Raw genomic sequence first — 19,435 nt, 5'->3', positions numbered from 1 at the left:
CCTGGGCTCATAATTCTTTGAAATTCCAACAATTAATAAAGCAATTATTTGCACTGACTCTTAAGAGACAGCAGATTGTACTGTTAATTGATTCTGGAGACAGTAGATTATACTGTTAATTGATTCTGGAGACAGCAGATTATAATGTTAATTGATCATGGAGACAGCAAATTATGCAATTAATTGATTCTGGAGACAGTAGATTATACTGTTAATTGATCATGGAGACAGCAAGTTATACAATTAATTGATTCTGGAGACAGCAGATTATACTGTTTAATTGATTCTGGAGCCAGCAGATTATACTGTTAATTGATTCTGGAGACAGCAGGTTATACAATTAATTGATTCTGGAGACAGCAGATTATACTGTTAATTGATCATGGAGACAGCAAGTTATACAATTAATTGATTCTGGAGACAGTAGATTATCGTTGTTTCTGGAAACAGCAGATTATAATATTAATTGTTTCTAGAGAAAGCAAATTATAATGTTGTTTCTACAGACAGCAAGTTATACAATTAATTAATTCTGGAGCCAGGAGATTATACTGTTAATTGATTCTGGAGCCAGCAGATTATAATTACCTGATCCTGGAAACTGATCCTGGAAACAGCAGATTATACTGTTTAATTGATTCTGGAGCCAGCAGATTATACTGTTAATTGATTCTGGAGACAGCAGGTTATACAATTAATTGATTCTGGAGACAGCAGATTATACTGTTAATTGATCATGGAGACAGCAAGTTATACAATTAATTGATTCTGGAGACAGTAGATTTTTCTGTTAATTGAGTCTGGAAACAGCAGATTATACTGTTAAATGATTCTGGAGACACCAGATTATTTTTTGTTAATTGTTTCTGAAAAAAGCAGATTATACTGTTAATTTATTCTGGAGACAGCAGATTATAGTTAACTGATCCTGGACACAGCAGATTATACTGTTAAATGATTCTGGAGACAGCAGATTATAGTTAATTGATTCTTAACTGATTACTTCTCTTTACTGACAACTCTCCAGCCAAGCATTGCTGCTCCAGCCAAATCCGTCCTCCCTACCTTGGAAAGTCTCCGTTTTTAAAGTGTCTTGGCTCCTCACCTGAACCAGTGCACCTGTCCTTTGTTAAGGGCCCATGTGCCCTGGGCTCTGACAGCAGCTCCACCTCTCCACCGCCACGGGCGCTACTCCTTTCACAACACTTAAAGGGAAATTCTACACATATTTCAATATATCTGCATAGCTCAAATACTGGAATGTAAGCAATGAGGAACTGACTCAGATTTCTTTACAGTAGTGGTGAAAGGAATCCTTTTAAGATACTCAATGGAATGGGGCGTAAGATGGAGGCTTTTGTTTTTGACTGCTTGAGGCTTCCCCTGCTTCCACAGGGGAAAAAAGAACTCGATTCCCCACTCGCATATCTCTTCAAGTTCCTCATTCCTGACTAAATTTCTCACCTTATGGTTTAGCAGATGTCACAGAGCTATATGTTCATGTAGTTGTAAACGTGTATATATAGAAGGCTGAGCTGAAGAAGGTGAGCAAGTAAGGAACCAGCACCCTTTGGTGAGAACTCTCCACCGGTCCCAGCAGTGACAGGTAGGAACTGGGTCTGATCTGCTTATTACTACAAGAATCAAGGCCTTTGGGGGAAATGATGTCTTTGCAAGTTGAAGGAAGTGAACTGGGCTGTTTTTTTAAGATGCAGGTGTTTCACTGACTCAAACATAGACCGTTTATTTATCAGTGAACCTACACATGCCTTCTGAGTTTTATATGGAGTATTGATGATGGTAATGTGGTGGTGAAATAAGTAAATAAATAAATAAATGAATATATACATACATACATACATACATAAAAGTTTCGTAAGGGGTTGTTGTCAGAGTAGAGGTGCACCTATACGCTACTTAGCATGGATATTGATCCGATACTGGCCAAAATTCCTGGTTCTGATACCGGGAGAAGGAAAAAATACAATCCGATATGGTCCATTAGCCTAAACTATCACATAAATGCTCGACTAAACTATTCCACAAAGTTGCGCTTTAAATTTCATTTTGAATGTTTAAATTGTGCTGACCAATCAAAGTCATGCTGTGTGATGTATATGTTTCCTTGGAGTAAAATATTCGCTTTACAGTTTGAGCATGACGCTATTTAGATGGCTAGGTTAAGCAAAAAGCATCCAAATATATTATTGACAGCATTTAAGAGGGGCAAAACGACGGTATCGGATTGGTATCGGTATTGGCAGATACTCAAGCGTGCGGTATCAGTATCAGACATTAAAAAGTCATATCAAGCCACCACTGTTTTAGAGCTAACAAACTCTTCCAAAAAGTGAAAAGAAAGTTTATAGCTAAGTTGAAAAAGAGTTGTCAAATAATCATAAAACTTATAGCTGTCAGTTTTGTTGTACATTATAAAACTTTAATTAAAGCCGAAAACAGATTGTTGTTTCATTTAGTTACAGTCATCAATGATAAATTTCCCTCGCGATCAATGAAGTATCATCTATCTATCTATCTATCTATCTATGATAAAATCAAGAAACACCTGCCCTGTCTGTGTTGTTTATAACACTTTTTTTTACTGGACTTTGATTATAATAACATTAGTTATTATTAGTCCTTCTTATTTCTTCCTAATTATCATCATACTGATCATTAATCATTTTATTATGTTATTTTACCCAAATATTTTTGCAAGTCAGACTAAGAATTGTTAAACTATGGAAAAACGCCATTCAAGAAGGCAATAAAACTGAATCTCTGTACTGAATATGTATGACATTATTCCTGTTAACCCTCTACTGCACACATTATGAGAGCAATTTAAAAACAATTCAATTCACTTTTTTGCATAAAATTGTCATTGATTTATTTTTTCAAAACTAATTATTAAATTCAAAAAACATTTAAAGGAAATAATGTAGGGGTCCTTTTGGTGTATGTTGCCTTGAGTCAACATTGTACGACGATGGGCAGAAATGATGAAGAGCTGTATCCCCTGAACGGGTGAGATCTGGCTTGTGACTGGCTAAATCCATTCCAGTGTCCCACAAAGTTGCTTCTAGGCAACAAACATATTTCTGCAAATTCATACAATAAAAGAAATGTTAAAAAAAGAGGTTTAAATGTGTTCACATGAACGTGCTTTAATTGACTCAAATGGAGCCCTTTTGTTAACCCTATTCTTGTCTTAAAATATGTATAATGTCATTGTAAATTGAGGAAAATGAGTTTGTTGCCCTGAGGCAACATTGTGCAATTGAGCATTAATATTTTTTGTTTTTGTGTTTTGATTCCCCACATTGGTTTTCTCTCATTCAGACCAAATCTGGACCCCTGGTCTGTTCCACACAGGAGCTATGACACTAAAATAGCTAACAAGCAATAAAAGCTACAACCACCAATTGGCATTGCGTAAAGGATGTATAGGCTACTATTTACCTACCAATCTAGTTAAATATTCATTTTTCAGAAACGTTGACTTTTCCATGTTTGTGGTGATCATTAAAAATGGTTTTAACATTAGTTTCATTATTTGAGCGATAGGCTGATTTTTGACTGTCTGGTGCTTCATGCAAGCTCTTCAGTCTTTGTTTCTCTTTCTTTTCTTTCTGAAGATTCCGTTCCTCATCACGTCTTCCTGATTTCCATCATGAAGCCCCTCACTCCCGTGCTATTGCTGCTGGCTCTCTCTGGATGTTCCAGTAGCGTCGTACCTAATTTTACCCAGACGTGTCCTCAATTCTTTGCTAATCCCGATGGAATTGTGTCTCCTCCAACTGTATTTCAAAGACAGAATTATAAACAAATCTGCCAAATGCAAAACAACACATATGAATTTGCAACACTGTATGACACAGCAAACAGAATCCCTGTCTACTCAGCCTACAAGTTTGAAGGCATAATGGGTTGTAAAAGGAAAACAAATTGGCACATTGAACCTCAGGTGTGTTAAACAGCATTGTGCATTTGCATTGCTATCATGCTATGCTGGGTAGTTTTTGGGTGCAGTGTATCCATGTGGCAAAGGGAAAAACAGCACAGCAGATTTAGGGCTACACATTCAAGACAGAAGGTCCACCAATTTAGAATGATTTAGCTTTGCACAACATGCCTAAAGTGCCACTAATACAGAATAATGCGTTCAAACTCTCACTGTTAATTGATAGTGCACACAAAGTTTAGTTTCACTTTGTTTGTACAAAAAACAGTGCATTTAGTGGGACTTGAAGATTGTATAGTAGGGCATTGCCCCACTAAATGACCCCCTGACGCTGAGCCTGTAACAACATCACAATTGAAAGTACAGAAACCTGTTATTACAGCATGCAAATGAAATGTAATGCAAATGTTTACAAAACTAACTTTGTATTCAATTAAAAAACCAGAATGCAATGATTTGCTGATCTCATAGACCCATATTTTATTCACAATACAACATAGAACACATGTCAGATGTTGAAAGTGAGACATTTTACCATTTCATGAAAAACATGAACCTGTTTAAAACTCGATGGTAGCAACACGTCTCAATAATGTGCAGACAGGGCCGTGTCTACCATTGTGTAGCATTCCCTCTGTAAATGTCTGGGAAGTGAGTAGACCAATTGCTGGAGTTTTGGGAGAGGAATGTTGTTCCATTCTTGTCTGATGTAGGACTCTAGCTCCTCAACAGTGCTGGATCTTATTTGCCGTGTTTTTAGTTTCTTGCCAAATGATTTTATTGGTGAAAAGTCTGGAGAGCAGGCCAGTTCAGCAACTGGACTCTTCTTCTGAGAAGACATGCTGTTGGGATGGGTGCAGTATGTGGTTTAGCATTGTCTTGCTGAAAAATGCAAGTCTTCCCTGAAGAAGACGTCGTCTGAATGGGAGCATATGTTGTTCTTAAACTTCTATACACTGTTCAGCATTAATAGAGCCTTTCCAGACGTGTAAGCTGCCCTCGCTATAGGCACTAACGCAACACCATACCATCAGAGATGCAGTCTTTTGAACTGGGCACTGGATGGTCCCTCTCATCTTGAGTCCACAGGACATGGTGTCCATGGTTTCCAAAAAACGTTCTTATTTTGATTCATTTGACCACAGAACAGTTTTCTGTTTTGCCTCAGTCCTTTTAACATGAGCTTTGGCCCAGAGAAGACGGGGGTGTTTCTGGATTGCGTTGACTTATGGCTTCTTCTTTGCATGATACAGCTTTGACTAGCATTTGTGGATTGCACAGCGAGCTGTGCTCACAGACAATGATGTCTGAAGTGTTCCTGAGCCCATGCAGTGATTTCCAGTACCTGTTTTGAATGCAGGGCCCAAAGATCACAAACATCCAATACTGACCGTCAACCTTGTCCCTTGTGTACAGGGGTTTCCTCAGATTCATCAGATGTGATGATGTTATGAACTGTAGAAGGAAGGATATCTAAAGTCTTCCCAGTTTTATGTTGAGGAACATTTTTCTGAAATTGTTCCACAATATTTAGATGAAGTTTTTGAAGTGAATATTTTTCTTGAAATGGTAAAATGTCTCACTTTCAACATCTGATATATGTTCTATGTTCTATTGTGAATCAAATATAGGTCTATGAGATTTGCAAATCATTGCATTCTGTTTGTATTTACATTTATTTACATTTTACACATCTTTTTTGTACAAAAAAATTGGGGTTGTACATTTAAAAAGGGCAGTAAAATGACCGAAAAAAATACTTGTTTTTGTTTCTAAACAAACTTTGCAGCTTGACAACAGTGCTGCAGGTGGAAGAATGGGTCCTGATCGGAAAATAGCTTTACCAAATCAAGCTGTGAAGGCAGACTACACCGGGACAAGCAATCATGGATATGAAAAAGGACACCTGGCTCCAGTTTACCATGCCAGGTCACAGAGCTGCTCCAATGCCACCTTCACCCTCACCAACGCCGCTCCACAAAACTGCAGCTTTAACCATGGAAAATGGGAGACGACAGAGATAGCTGTGGCCAATTATCTGGTGAAGAACTGCTCACCAAATAATTCTACCTTTATTGTCACTGGGGTGGTTCCTGGCCCTAAAAAACTAAAGAACAGAGTTCGTATTCCCAGTCACTTCTGGACTGCTTTTTGCTGTCTAGACAACAATCTGAAGGTGAAAGCTTCACGTGGTTTCTTAGGAAAGAACAAAAATGACCCAGTGCAGAATATGACAATCAGTAATCTAGAAGGAGAGCTGAGTAATCTGTATGGTACAGTGTTCAGTGTATTTGGTGGTAGGTGTAATTAATCAGCTCTGCTCCTCATGTTCATGTTGGTTTGTTTCAAGATCCAATTCAGTGTCACAAAAAAGAAAAGCCTCCAAATCATTGAAGAAGATGTGTCAGAGAACATCCTATGCATCAGAAAAAGGCAAAAAAAAACCTCTTTCTCTCTTTAATTACATAAAGTTACATAAAGCACTATGTTGATTCATTTTTCCTTTCTGTATGTTTAATCAATTAATTTCTGTCAATTCACAAATGACATTGTAAACTGTTCAGTGTTTAGATTTTTTCTTTCTGACATCAATAAAACAAGTGTGTAAAGTCAGTAGAAGAGCAGCACTTTGAATTATAGCTGGAATCTGTTCATTCTTAAGCCAGAAACAATACCCAACCAGTGGTGGATGAAGTACACAAATCATGTCCTTGAGTTAAAGTAGAGATACCCAAGGTAAAATATTACTCCAGTAAAAGTAGAAGTTCCTCCCTTTAGACCTCCACTTGAGTAAAAGTACAAATGTATTTACCTTCAAATGTACTTAAGTATAAAGTAAAAGTACTAAAAGAGTAATTCTGGCTCTGATCTGGTCCTGTTATCATTTTTATAACCAGACTGGCTTCATGACCTCATTTCAGGTGAAAGTCCTCCAGCGTCTCTCTTGGTAAACCAGTCTTTTAATAGAACGTCATTAATTAGTGACGCTGACGTCTATTAAAATGATCAGAAGCACAAAACACTGAAGGTAAACAGTTTCCATCAGGGAGAACCGAGTGGCTCTGAAATCACTTTTTACACACAAGCAAAGTTTCAGTTTCAGATTTATTTACAACTTAGTTCCAAGTTTAAGTTGAATAAAAACTGGCTTTAAACTCAGGATCACAGATGAGCTCCTTTACTATGTTGATCTGTAGGCGTCTGTTCATAAACATAAACCAGCCCAAACTCATTTACTATAAAATGAAATGGTGTTTGTAGAAATTCAGAAAAAAGCCGCGTCAGTCTCGACTGCATATGTGGACATATTTCTATATTGAGCTCTATTTACACAAAGTGAGGTTAGTTCATCATTTATGTTGAACAGACTCTCCCAAGTTTTACGCTGCTGCGCTGACGTTGAACCGTGTGCTGCACTGGGTCGGTATGACCAACAGGTCAAAACCAGCTCTAAACAAAGTGACCGCTGGGCCCTGATTGGTGCTCTGGCTTTGTGCTTCTTTCATTTTGACATGTTACGTTTTTATACACACAGAAACCAAAAGGAACGACAGATTTCTCAGAATGTAGGACGAAAAAGTCGGATATTAGACTCTGAAATGTAGTTGAGTGAAAGGAAAAAGTTGCCCAAAATGGAAAAACTTCAGTACAGGTACACGAAAAAAAAAACTACTTAAGTGCAGTAATGAATTACATTTACTTAGTTACTGTCCACCTCTGTGCCTAACACAAGTACACAAACACAAATGACAATGCCAAGCCAGCGCTCAGTCTTTCGGTATAAACTCACCATGTGTTCTTACGCTTCTGTGGTGGATAAAACACTCTGGATGCAAGGGGGTCATAGAGAGAGGAATCTACTGCTATAAGATGTGGCCACAAAACAATAGTTTTGTTTGTCTGTATTTTAAGCAAGAACCAAGTGCTATGAGAAAAACAGTGTCATTTAAAAGTTGAAGGAAGGGAAAATTGGGATGTTTCCATAATTCAGCGTTGCAGATATTTAAAGAAGTATTTCCACACAATTCATTAATGTTTCTGCAAAATTTTATTTTTGAGATGTAAATAGAGTCATTCAGAGCAGAGAAACCACCAGTAATATGGATTACAGTGATAAAAAAAAAAAACAAAAAAACAATTTAGGTCAAAAGTTTATCTCAAAACAATAAATAATAAATGATGTTTCAGCGATCAGGCACTGTATTCATAACCACTGCATGTAACAATTTTCCATGAGCAAGATTTTAGAGGCACTGAACTCTTCAGACGTGACTTAATGAATTTCTCCAAAATGCAGCATCTCACATCAAACCACTCTGATTGACTTTGTTTACAACTTAACAACTGAATTATGCAGAAATTTTGAAGTTTAAAGAGGTGTCTTGCTTCAAGTTGAATCAAGTTGTAGTCTGATATGTTCAGTTTCCCAGAGGGTAAATGCAGTTGTGGCTTAGCGAATAGAACAGTTAAAGGTAAACACTGGATTATTGTAATAGCTCAGACAAATAAAAGATATTAAGCAGTTCCTCTAATCTAAATGTAGTCAATCAGCCAACCTGCATACCTGAACTACCACAAACTACCTCCTCAATGGATGTTTCTTTTTCAGAAACTTGTCAGCTCTTTCATTGTATTGTGGTATTTTGAACTAACATGACCTTTTTGAAACAAGGTATTTAATCCTGTATTATCAGGAGTGTCAAGAAGAGCTCCTGGACCTTTATGTTCTCCTTCTTTTCTGTGCATAACCCAGAAAGTGGACCAGATTTGTCCCTGCAGCAGATTCTGTTCCCCATCACGTTCCTCTTCCTGAGCTCCATCTTGAATCCACCTCCTCGCTTCAGCGCTGCTTCTGCTGGCTCTGTCTGGATGTTCCAGTGAAGTTGTACCTGATTTTACTCTGACATGTCATGCATTCTTTGTTAACCCAGCAGGAACCGTATCTCCTCCAACTGGAAAGAATTACAAACAAATCTGCCAAATTCAGTATAACACATATTGCCTGTGATTCAGGACTCTGAGTATCAAACACCTGTCAACACTCTGCTTCTCTGGACTTGTAATCACACACAACTGTTTCTCCCTGTATTTTACCAACCTGTTTGTAACCCATCATTGCCTTGTTGTGCATACCGAGTGTTTCTGTTTATCTTTTCTCCGTGTATGATTTGTGTTTTGTTCATGACCATTTAATCCTTGTCCCTTTGCTCAGTTTTGGTTTCCTGGTCTTCGACTCCCTGTTTCTGTTTATTGACTGTAATTTCAAATTCTCCCTTTTGCATTAAAGTTTCTAACTGGATAATCAGGTCCACCATTTGCTGCAGCCTGACGGCCCTGGCTATAACGCTATGTAACTTTGGAGGAGCGGATACAAGACCTCTCAGGAGAACTGCTTGTAGCACTCCTACCATCTAAGCACCAAAAAAGGGTTTAACATTTAGAGGACAAGGCCATGGGCTTGTAGCTTTAGCAGAAAGCTATGAGGTTTGCTTAACCCCAACATGAAAATACTCAATCTGATTAATTAGTGTATATTGTGAGAAATAACTACACCAGAAATGTAATTGGAGTGAAATTATTGTGGGTCTTTACTCTTTTTTTTCCCCTTTTTTCTTTTTTAAATTCCAGAAGCAGAGTAATTTAAACAAAAATGCAATGATAAGAGGCTTCATTGAGCACAACCAAATAATACAGTTATTAAATACAATAATAGCCATCAAAGCTCATAAGCTATCCACAGCTGTCACGCATCCCTCAGCCTCTCTCACTCTGACTGCCGAATCCTCAGGGAGATCACATGACTCCTGCAACCTCTGAACTGTCTTCATGCTCCACTCAGCACTCTCACTCTTCGGAATACTAATTTGGTTCTTCTGTTTCATAGGTCATGTGATATCTTTAGTTCAGCTTATAAGCCCAGGCTTTAGCATAGTAAGGTTGCAAAGTATTGTATCGTTTTTGATCTACTGAGTGTTCTATTGTATATCTTGGCATTTGTTTTCCTTATGTCATCATATATCATCAAATCATATATTTCATAGTCATGTACAGATTACTGCAGTTATCACTGCAGAAAAATGTGCATTTCACTTCAAAATATGGCCTCACCCTTTACACATGACTGTGAGGATGAGCTCTTCTGTGGTACTTGGAATTCTATATGAGTGATTTAAAAACCAATATTGCTAAATTGATGATGCAAGAAGGTATATTTGTTAAAATAACTAATAATGTTATTTAAAAATATAAATAAGTTTGTAAGAAAGCCAGTTCACAAGCACTCCCAGTGCTTAAAACAGCATTATACAGAATTATACTGCCCACAGGTTTGCTCTAAACCTCTCATACAAAATAAGAGTCTGAAAAACGCTATTGCTAAGTTTTTTCTTGCAACCCTCTCCTCTCATTTTTTCCTTTCTCTTCTACTCCCTCTTCTGCCTCTAACCCATCAAAACTGGGGAAATCTGTGACTGACATTCTGAATACTTAATCAGTTGTTTCAACTGTCCTAGTCATTCTAAAAAGATTGGTTGTTTCTCATTCACAAGTCTTTCTAACTCACAGTTCTTAAAGTGACAGAGCCTAAATGGAATAACTGAAACACTAAAGTACTTATGAAGTACTTTGTGACTGGGGGACACCTTCCCCATCAAAACTGAGGGTGCAACATGACTTGTAAACTTCCACAATTATACATTAGCCATCATCATTTCTTACACTGCACAACCAGAGCACAATGGCATTGGATGGCACCAGATGGTATGATTTGGGCAGCTCTTTACACCTCCATAGCCACCATACCCCACTAGTACACCCATGCGCAAGGTATCCAGTGGATGATTTGAAAGTTCTCCCAGTTTGTCATACCACTGGTCTCTTTTGTCTCTTCAACCTTTTAATGTATGCATTTCATCCAACATCGTATTGCATACCTTTGGCTGCTGCTCCCCCTTCTATGTAAGTTCAGGAACTGAATCTAGGTTTGGAAATGCCTCTTCAACTTGTTCAATGCAGCTTGCTGAGGGGGCTTTTTGACTGTTGTCCCCATTAGAATCCTGGCAGACAGCAAATAAGTCGAAACCTTGCAACACGTCTCCCAGCTATGGCCTACTATGGCTCACAGACTGGAAAACTTTAAAAAGTCCTCTGATCCAGTGAAGGTCAACTCAGCCTCCCCATTCTGGATCCTGCAAGCAACCTTGGGTTCATGAACTGGCTGGCCTTCAATCTTTTGCCACTGTGGCCTCGTCACTCATCTCTGGGAGGCACCTGGTGAGTCAGTGTCCACTGGCATCCGCACCAGACATCTAATAGGCAGGAGATGATTGTGTCCAAAATTCTTGACATACTCCTCAATGTCTGCACCCATCCTGGGCCAGTAGAAGTGGTCTCTAATAAGTTCAGCTGACTTATCTATAACAAAATGGCCACAATTATCATGGAGAGACCTGAGCACTTCCAGAATGTGATTTTGGGCAAAACTAGCTGCCTCACATTTGTGCAAGAGGGTCTTTTCACCAATCTCTAAAGTAAACCATCAAAAGGGAAGAGGTAGAGTAGGCAGATGGCTTTCTATCTCCCTCCATAAAGAGGCATCTTCCAATGTAAAAAAGAGCATCAGCATTCTCCACTGTGCTACTCAGTAATACCAGAGCATACTGGGACATCTAAGCCCTTCTCTGTCATAAGATGAGTGGAACAGTGATGGTCGCAAGCTGGGGCATCTGTTGTTCCATAGCAATGTGAGGAAAAGAGACAAAGAGAAAATGAGAAAACAAACATAACAGCTTAGGAAGTGTGTTCATTATGAGAATATTTATTTTCCCTTTTTCCCTAAGACAAGGATTTGAATGGCCATGTACACGAAACAAACAACAACTTGAAAAATCATAATCAAGCTGAAGGTTTCAAATGTCTCAATCTGATCAAACAGGGCAGGGATAGATTTTCCCAAATCATTGAAAAAAGTTACTGACGTCATCCTCATATAAAGCCAGATGGTGCTCCTGCTGTCCTATGGTTATTCCTGAAATGGTATTATGGGTTCTTACTGCAATTCCTATGATAAATAACAGTGGGGATAGGGGATATCCTTGTCTGCATCCTCATTTTACCTCAGTAGTTTTAGAGATGTTACTTTAGTGAATATTTCTGCATATGGTTCCATACAGAGCAGTCTTATCCAAAACATGCAAGAATTTCAAAAAGGTAGGGCCACTCAATTCAGTCAAAAGCCTGAACAGTGTTACATATTCATATGTGTTCTCTCAAATTTAGCAGATTTGTTTTTAATTATTTCCTGTAAATACAGTTGGAGGAGACCGAGTTCCTCCTGGATTAGCAAAGAAATCAGGGCACATTTGGGTAAAATTTGTTACAACTTCACTGTAACATCCAGAAAGAGCCAGCATAAGCAGCACTGGATTTGACTCATGATGACGATCAGGAAGAGGGACGTGATGCTGGGAAAAACGGGTCCACTTTCTGGGTTATTCAAAAAAAAAGTTGAGAAAACAGAAGCTCAGAAGCTCTTACGAAATACAGGATTGAAAACACCGGGTATATTCACTTCATTAAAAACAGCCGTATACAAAGGTTTGATCCAATGACATGTTTTGTTGAAAATAAATGAAAACATCCTCTACAGTGAACACAGTTCTGCACGTTTTAATATTGATAACTGTTCATTTGAGGAATTTGACATATTTGGAGGAAAAATAAAACATAAAACATGAGAAAAGTTTTCAGGACATTTTATATTTCACATTTATTTTTCCACTATGATAAATTCAGCAAGTAAACTGTAATTCTGCATTAATATTCTCCATAGAGGATGTGTTAACAAAACACTTCACTTGACCAGGGGTGTTTAAACTTGTGCACACAAATTTTTGGTATTCTACAAAGGAATTAACCTGTTGCATAAAGGTTGCACATAAACGTGAAAGAATAAATGGTAACACTCCATTCTAGGGTGCTGTTCATAAGGCTACATGACGCCTACATAAAGTTGTCATTACAACTGACATAATCCTACATAACTGTTTATAAATGCTTATTCCAATAAGCGTCATTCACTATAAAGGTTATATTTGCCAATTTTGATCAAAGTCAGCTGAAATAGCATCTATGACAGATGATGCCTGTTGTAATAAGCATTTATAAACAGTTATATAGGGTTATGTCAGTTGTAATGACAACCTTATATAGGTGTCATGTAGCTTTATGAACAGCACCCTTCAATAAAATGTTACCAAATAAATCTTACAATTAACTTTTTAGACTGATTCTTGGCTAAAAATCAACAAAACAAAAGACAATCGAGCTCAGTTTTTACCTGTCTGTGCTGGAACCAGTGCAGTCTGCTTCTTTATGACTCTCTCAGTACATGTTTATATGGAGGCCATCTAATGTGTGTATAAATAAAGACAGAAGTTTTTTTCATCAGTGATGAAGAGTTTTAGGAAACGTGCTTTACTGAGGAACTGCTGAGTGGCACTTGGCAAGGAACCATCTAAGTGTTGAGGAAACAGCCGCACACCATAGTTCCTTTTTTCCCATGAAGCATTTAAACTAAAACGTCTTTAACAGATTAAGAGAAATCAACAATCAATCAACCTTTATTTAAACTCAGAGTACAATGAAGATCTTCATTTACAATGTAGCCGAGCTGATAAAGAACCACATTAAACAAATGAGACTAAAATATGAGATTTGCTTAATAATTTATTTAGGAGAATCACTCAATATCACACATCTGTGAGTGGCAAAAGTATGTAAACCGTTGTTTTCAGGATCTGGTGTGACTCCCTTTTGTAGCAATAATGGCAAGTAAGTGTTTCCGGTAACTGTTCATTTTATATCCATACAAAATGGGAGCTCATAGACACACAAGCACCAGCACAAGTGATGAACGTGCTTTATTTACACATATCTGTGTGAAACAAAGTATATATATATATATATGTGTGTGTGTGTGTGTGTGTGTGTGTGTGTGTGTGTGTGTGTGGCACAGAGAATATTTTGACTTATTTTCTCTACGAAAACATGTCAAACAAGATGTGCCCAAACTTTTACAAAGGCTAAATAATGTTGAAAGTTTAAACATTTTTCTAAAGAAAAATGCACAAGACCCCTAGGCCAGATTCATAAAACGCACCATTTACTTTACCTTAATATTAAGAGCAAATAACTTTGTAGTAACACATTTTTCTTTCATAAATGATGTTCAGAAATGACTGTTCTCAATTTGTGTAAGGTAAGAAAAGAATTCTCTTTGGGATGTAGTGAGTGTGCCAGCATTTCTGAAGGGCACTGTATGAATTAAGTTTCCCGCTGGGCTTTAAAGATCTTGCTTCTCCTACGCATGGTGTTGTGGTAGGTTTCAACACATTGTTTGGGAAGCTTTCTTTTTTGGCCTGGAATTAGACTAGGCCATACCAAATCATCACCTGAGCTGAAGCTATGAGTAGTGCTGCTGGGTTCTTTACACTTTCCGCCAAATATGTGGAAAGTCCCTTGATTATACAGACGAGTCCGATTTTTTTCTAGATTACTGACTGACGTTTGCTTCACTGGGTCATTTTGGTTCTGTCCTATGAAACCATTTGAATCTATCACTATAAAATTGTTGTCTAGACAGCAGTAAGCAGTCCAGAAGTGACTGGGAATAATAACTCTGTTCTTTAAAGGAGGCTCGATGTAGCCAGGAACCACCCCAGTGACAATAAAGGCAGAATTCGGCAAACATGACTTGTTCAGAATGTCGGCCACTTTTATCTCCGTCTCCTTCCATTGACCTTTGTTGAAAGAGCAGTGTTGTGGAGCAGTGTTGGTGAGGAAGCAGCTCTGTGACTTGGAGTGGTAGACATGAGCCAGGTGTCCTCTGTCATAGCCTGACTTGTAGTAGTCTTTATTAACAGCTTGATTTTGTATGCTGGTCACGCTGCTTTCAGGCGCCATCTCTTTGCTATTAGTTATTTGTTCAAGCTGTAATTTGTTTAGTGAGAAGAAGAGGAGATCTGTTCAAATAAGGAGCTAGCATCAAAACATGAAAATATTATAATAAAAGGTATGTGCACCAGAAAGTATACAAAACCTACCTGAGGTTCAATATACCACTTTGTTAGTCTTTTACAACCCATTACACCTTTAAACTGGTAGGCTGAGTAGACGGGGATCTTCTTTTCTGTGTCATACAGTGTTGCGTATTCATGTGCATTCTCTCGAACTTGGCAGATCTGTTTATAATTGTTTCCTTTAAATACAGTTGGAGGAGACACAACATCATTTGGATTAGCAAAGAATTGAGGGCCCGTCTGGGTGAAATCATTTACTTCAGTGGAACATCCAGACAGAGCCAGCAGAAGCGAGGAGGGTCATGATGGAGCTCAGGAAGAGAGACGTGATGAGGAACTGAATCTGCTGTACGAAAATGGACACAAAACTGATCCACTTTCTGGATTCACACATAAAAAATCAGGAAAAGACAAAGGCTGAGGAGCTCTTCATGAAATACAGGGTTAAAGGCACCTGGTATATATACTTTAGTGTTAGTTCATTAAATACAGCCGTATACAAAGGTTTGGTCCAATGACATGTTTTGCTGATTTATTTGTGAAAATAAGTGAACACACCCTCTACAGTGAACACACTTCTGCACAATTTACTACACAATTACTGTTTATTTGCTGAATTTAACATACTGGGGAAAATAGATGAAATATGGAACCAGTTCGCAAAGGTTATGGCTCATTATACACTCACCAACCACTTTATTAGGTACACTTGTTCAATTGTTTGTTAACACAAATAGCTAATCAGCCAATCACAGGGCTGCAACTCAATGCATTTAGACATGTAGAGGTGGTCAAGACAACTTGCTGAAGTGCAGACCGAGCATCAGAACGGGGAAGAAAGGGGATTTAAGTCACTTTGAACGTGGCCTGGTTGTTGGTGCCAGACGGGCTGGTCTGAGTATTTCAGAAACTGCTGATCTACTGGGATTTTCACGCACAACCATCTCTAGGGTTTACAGAGAACGGTCCGAAAAAGAGGAAATATCCAGTGAGCGGTCAGTTGTGTGGACGAAAATGCCTTGTTGATGTGAGAGGTCAGAGGAGAATGGGCAGACTGGTTCCAGATGATAGAAAGGCGACAGGAACTCAAATCACCAACCAACATCTCTGAGGAACGTTTCCAACACCTTGTTGAAAGTCTGCCACGAAGAATTAAGACAGTTCTGAAGGCAAAAGGGGGTCCAACCTTTTACTTGCAAGGTACCTAATGTGTACCTAATGTGTACCTAATAAAGTGACAGGTGAGTGTATGTTTTATGTTGATTTTTGTTAAATTCAGCAAGTAAACAGTAATTGTGCATTAATTATGGAAGAGTATGTTTTCTCTCTGTAGAGGACGGGTTCACTTATTTTCACTTAGAAAATAAACAAAACACATAACTTGATCAGAGTGTTCAGATTTTTGACACAAATGTGCTCCATTGGTTCAATTCAAAAGTCCCTGTAGTTACTGAATAATAAGCGTCAGTATGTAAAAGGCCTGGATTTTTAAAGGGTTAACCTGAAAGCCCATGTTAAAAATGCTTGGCACACTGTTGAGCATAAACGTGAAAGAATCACAATCAACTTTTTACACTGATTGGTCTAAAAATGAAACGAAACAACAAAAAGGAATTTAAGCTCACTTTTTTACCGGTCAGTGCTGGAAGCAGAGCTCTCTACTTCTTTCTGACTCTCTCCTTCAGCTCCCTCAGTACATTTTTATAGAGACCAGCTAATGTGTGTGTATGTATATAAAGACAGAAGTTTTCTTCATCAGTGATGGCAAGATGTGCTTTACTGAGAAACTTGCTGAGTGGTGCAAAACATGGTTCTGGTTCATGGTCACCCTCTGAGAGTTGAGGAAACAGCTATGTATACCGTAGTTCCTTTTTTATCATGAAACATTTCAAATAAAATGTCTCCAACAGATTAAGAGAAATAATCAATCAATCAATCAAACAATCAATGAAAGTTTATTTAAACTCAGAGTACATTGAGGGAGACCCTCATTTACAATGTAGCCAAGACAATACAGAAAACAGATTAGTAGATAAAGAGAATCAAATTAAACAGCTACAAAAATATTAGACTTGCTGATTTATTTATTGAGGAAAACCGAGCCAATATCACACATCTGTGAGTGGCGGAAGTTTCCAGTATCTGGTGTGACTCTTTTTGCAGCAAGATCTGCATCTAAATGTTTCTGGTAACTGCCTCTATGACTACCATCTCGTTGCACTCACTCCCATCATCATGAAGTGCTTTGAGAGGCTTGTCATGTGGCACATTAAAGACCAGCTTCTACCACACTCCACCTGGCTCTCACCCATCTGGACAATAAAGACACCTATGTCAGAATGCTGTTTATAGACTTCAGTTCAGCATTCAACACCATCATCTGATGGTGCAGCAGCTGATTGGAAAACTGAGCCTGCTGGGCCCGAACACTTCCATCTGTAACTGGATCCTGAATTTACAATCCAAGAGACCTCAGTTAGTCAGGATAGATAATATCATCTCCAGCACCACCATACTGAGCACCAATGCCCCTCAGGGTTGTGTGCTCAGTCCACTGCTGTTTACTCTGCTGACTCATGACTGTAATGCAAAGTACATCTCAAACCACATCATCAAGTTTGCTGATGACACGACTGTGGTGGGTCTGATCAGCAAGAACAAGAACAACCTGTTTCTGAATGTAGACAAAACTAAGGAGATGGTTGTTGACTTCCAAAGAGAGCGAGGTGACCACCCCGCACTGAACACTGCTGTGGAAATCGTCAGGAGCACCCAGTTCCTTGGTGTCCACATCACAAAGAACCTCACCCCCTCCCTCAACACCAACTCCAAAGCCAAGAGAACCCAGCAGCACCTCCACCTCCTGCAGACACTGAAGAAGGCTCATCTACCCCCTCCCATCCTCATGTTCATGTTCTACAGGGGAACTATAGAGAGTAGCCTGAGCAGCTACTTCATCACTTGGTTTGGGAATTGCACCACCTCAGACCACATGACCCTACAGCATATAGTGAGGACAGCTGAGAAGATCATTGGGGTCTCTCTCCCCTCCATCATGGACATCTACACCACATGCTGCATCTGCAAAGCCACTAGCAATGTGGACTCCTCATGTCCAGGAGTGTGTGTTGTGTCAGCGCTGCACTGTCCTATCTGTTTACTGTGTCTAATGTCTGTTTATCGTATTTATTGGTGAAATTTTAGCCCATTCTTCCATACAAAACAGATTCAACTCTTTTATGTTGGTGGAGTTTCTTCTGCTTCAGGTCCTTCCACAACATTTATATAGGACTCAGCTCATGGACAGATGTCCTGACATTTTCCTTTAGAATTTTCCTGCCATAATTCAGAGATCATTGTTTTAGAAATAATGGTAAGCTGGCCCATCCCAGATGCAGCAAAACAGGCCCAAACCATGATACTACCACCGCCTTGTTCCACAGATGGGAATGCAGTGTTTTCCTTTCTGCAAACATTACACTAATCATTTAAACCAAAAAGATCTATTTTGGTCTCATCCATCCAGAAAACATTACTGCAATAGCCTTCTGGCTTGTCCACATGATCTTTAGCAAACTAGACAGGCAGCAATGTTCTTTTTGGAGAACAGCATCTTCTCCTTGCAACCTGCCATGCACACTATTGTTGTTCAGTGTTCTCCTGATGGTGGATTCGTTAACTTTAACATTAGTCCCTGTGAGACAGGCCTTTAGTTGCACAGAAGTACCTTGGGTTCCTTTGTGACACCATTACACGCCTTGGTCTTGGGGTGATCTTTGTTGGTCTACCACTCCTGGGGATCGTAACGAATGGTCTTGCATTTCTCTCATTTGTATGCAATCTGTCTGACTGTGATTGATGGATGGTTTTGTAACCTTTTCCAGCCTGATGAGCATCGACTCTTCTTCTGAGGTCCTCAGAAATCTCCTTTTTTTGTGCCATGATACATTTCCACAATCATGTCTGTGATACATCCCTGTTCTTTAGATAAAACAAGATGGTCACTCACACCTGAAACATAGAAAATTCTAAAGTGTTCGCAAACTTTCAAGCACCATTTAGGTAACTTAATAAATAACAAATCAATGAAAGAAAAAATAAAGAAAATAACAGAATGAAAGAAATAAAGGAATAAACTATATAAACCAATACCTTGGCAATGATAAAGTAAATGGAAAAAAATATAAAAAGTGAAATAATAGCCAAAATCATGTTAGAACTTTACTAAAATGTAAAGTAAAACAGTTGCAGGCTGAGTGAAGGTGGTTGCAGACAGTAAACAGTTGACAGTTCCCTATTTCTATCAGGCTTGTTGGCACAAAAAGCATTGCACTTTCGAGAAAACTGACCTTATGTCATGGGGTAAGAACACTTGCTAGTTCCATATTTCAGC

At 38.6% G+C, this 19,435-nt stretch overlaps 1 protein-coding gene across 1 annotated transcript; it reads right to left on the bottom strand.

Annotated features, from left to right (window-relative positions):
* Positions 1-11,216: 11,216 nt before the first annotated feature.
* Positions 11,217-17,929, bottom strand: LOC119264799 (endonuclease domain-containing 1 protein-like). Its single transcript, XM_037543777.1, has 4 exons — positions 17,851-17,929; positions 15,067-15,299; positions 14,569-14,953; positions 11,217-11,377 (listed from the first exon to the last, which is right to left on the bottom strand). Exons 1-4 carry the CDS (start codon positions 17,927-17,929, stop codon positions 11,217-11,219), a joined length of 858 nt encoding a protein of 285 aa, XP_037399674.1.
* Positions 17,930-19,435: the final 1,506 nt, after the last annotated feature.

The sequence above is a fragment of the Pygocentrus nattereri genome, chromosome 12 (assembly GCF_015220715.1).
Source record: "Pygocentrus nattereri isolate fPygNat1 chromosome 12, fPygNat1.pri, whole genome shotgun sequence".
NCBI classification, from domain to species: Eukaryota; Metazoa; Chordata; class Actinopteri; order Characiformes; family Serrasalmidae; genus Pygocentrus; species Pygocentrus nattereri.
The sequence above is the reverse complement of the archived record's forward strand: the minus strand, read 5'-3'. Positions and strand labels throughout refer to the sequence as shown.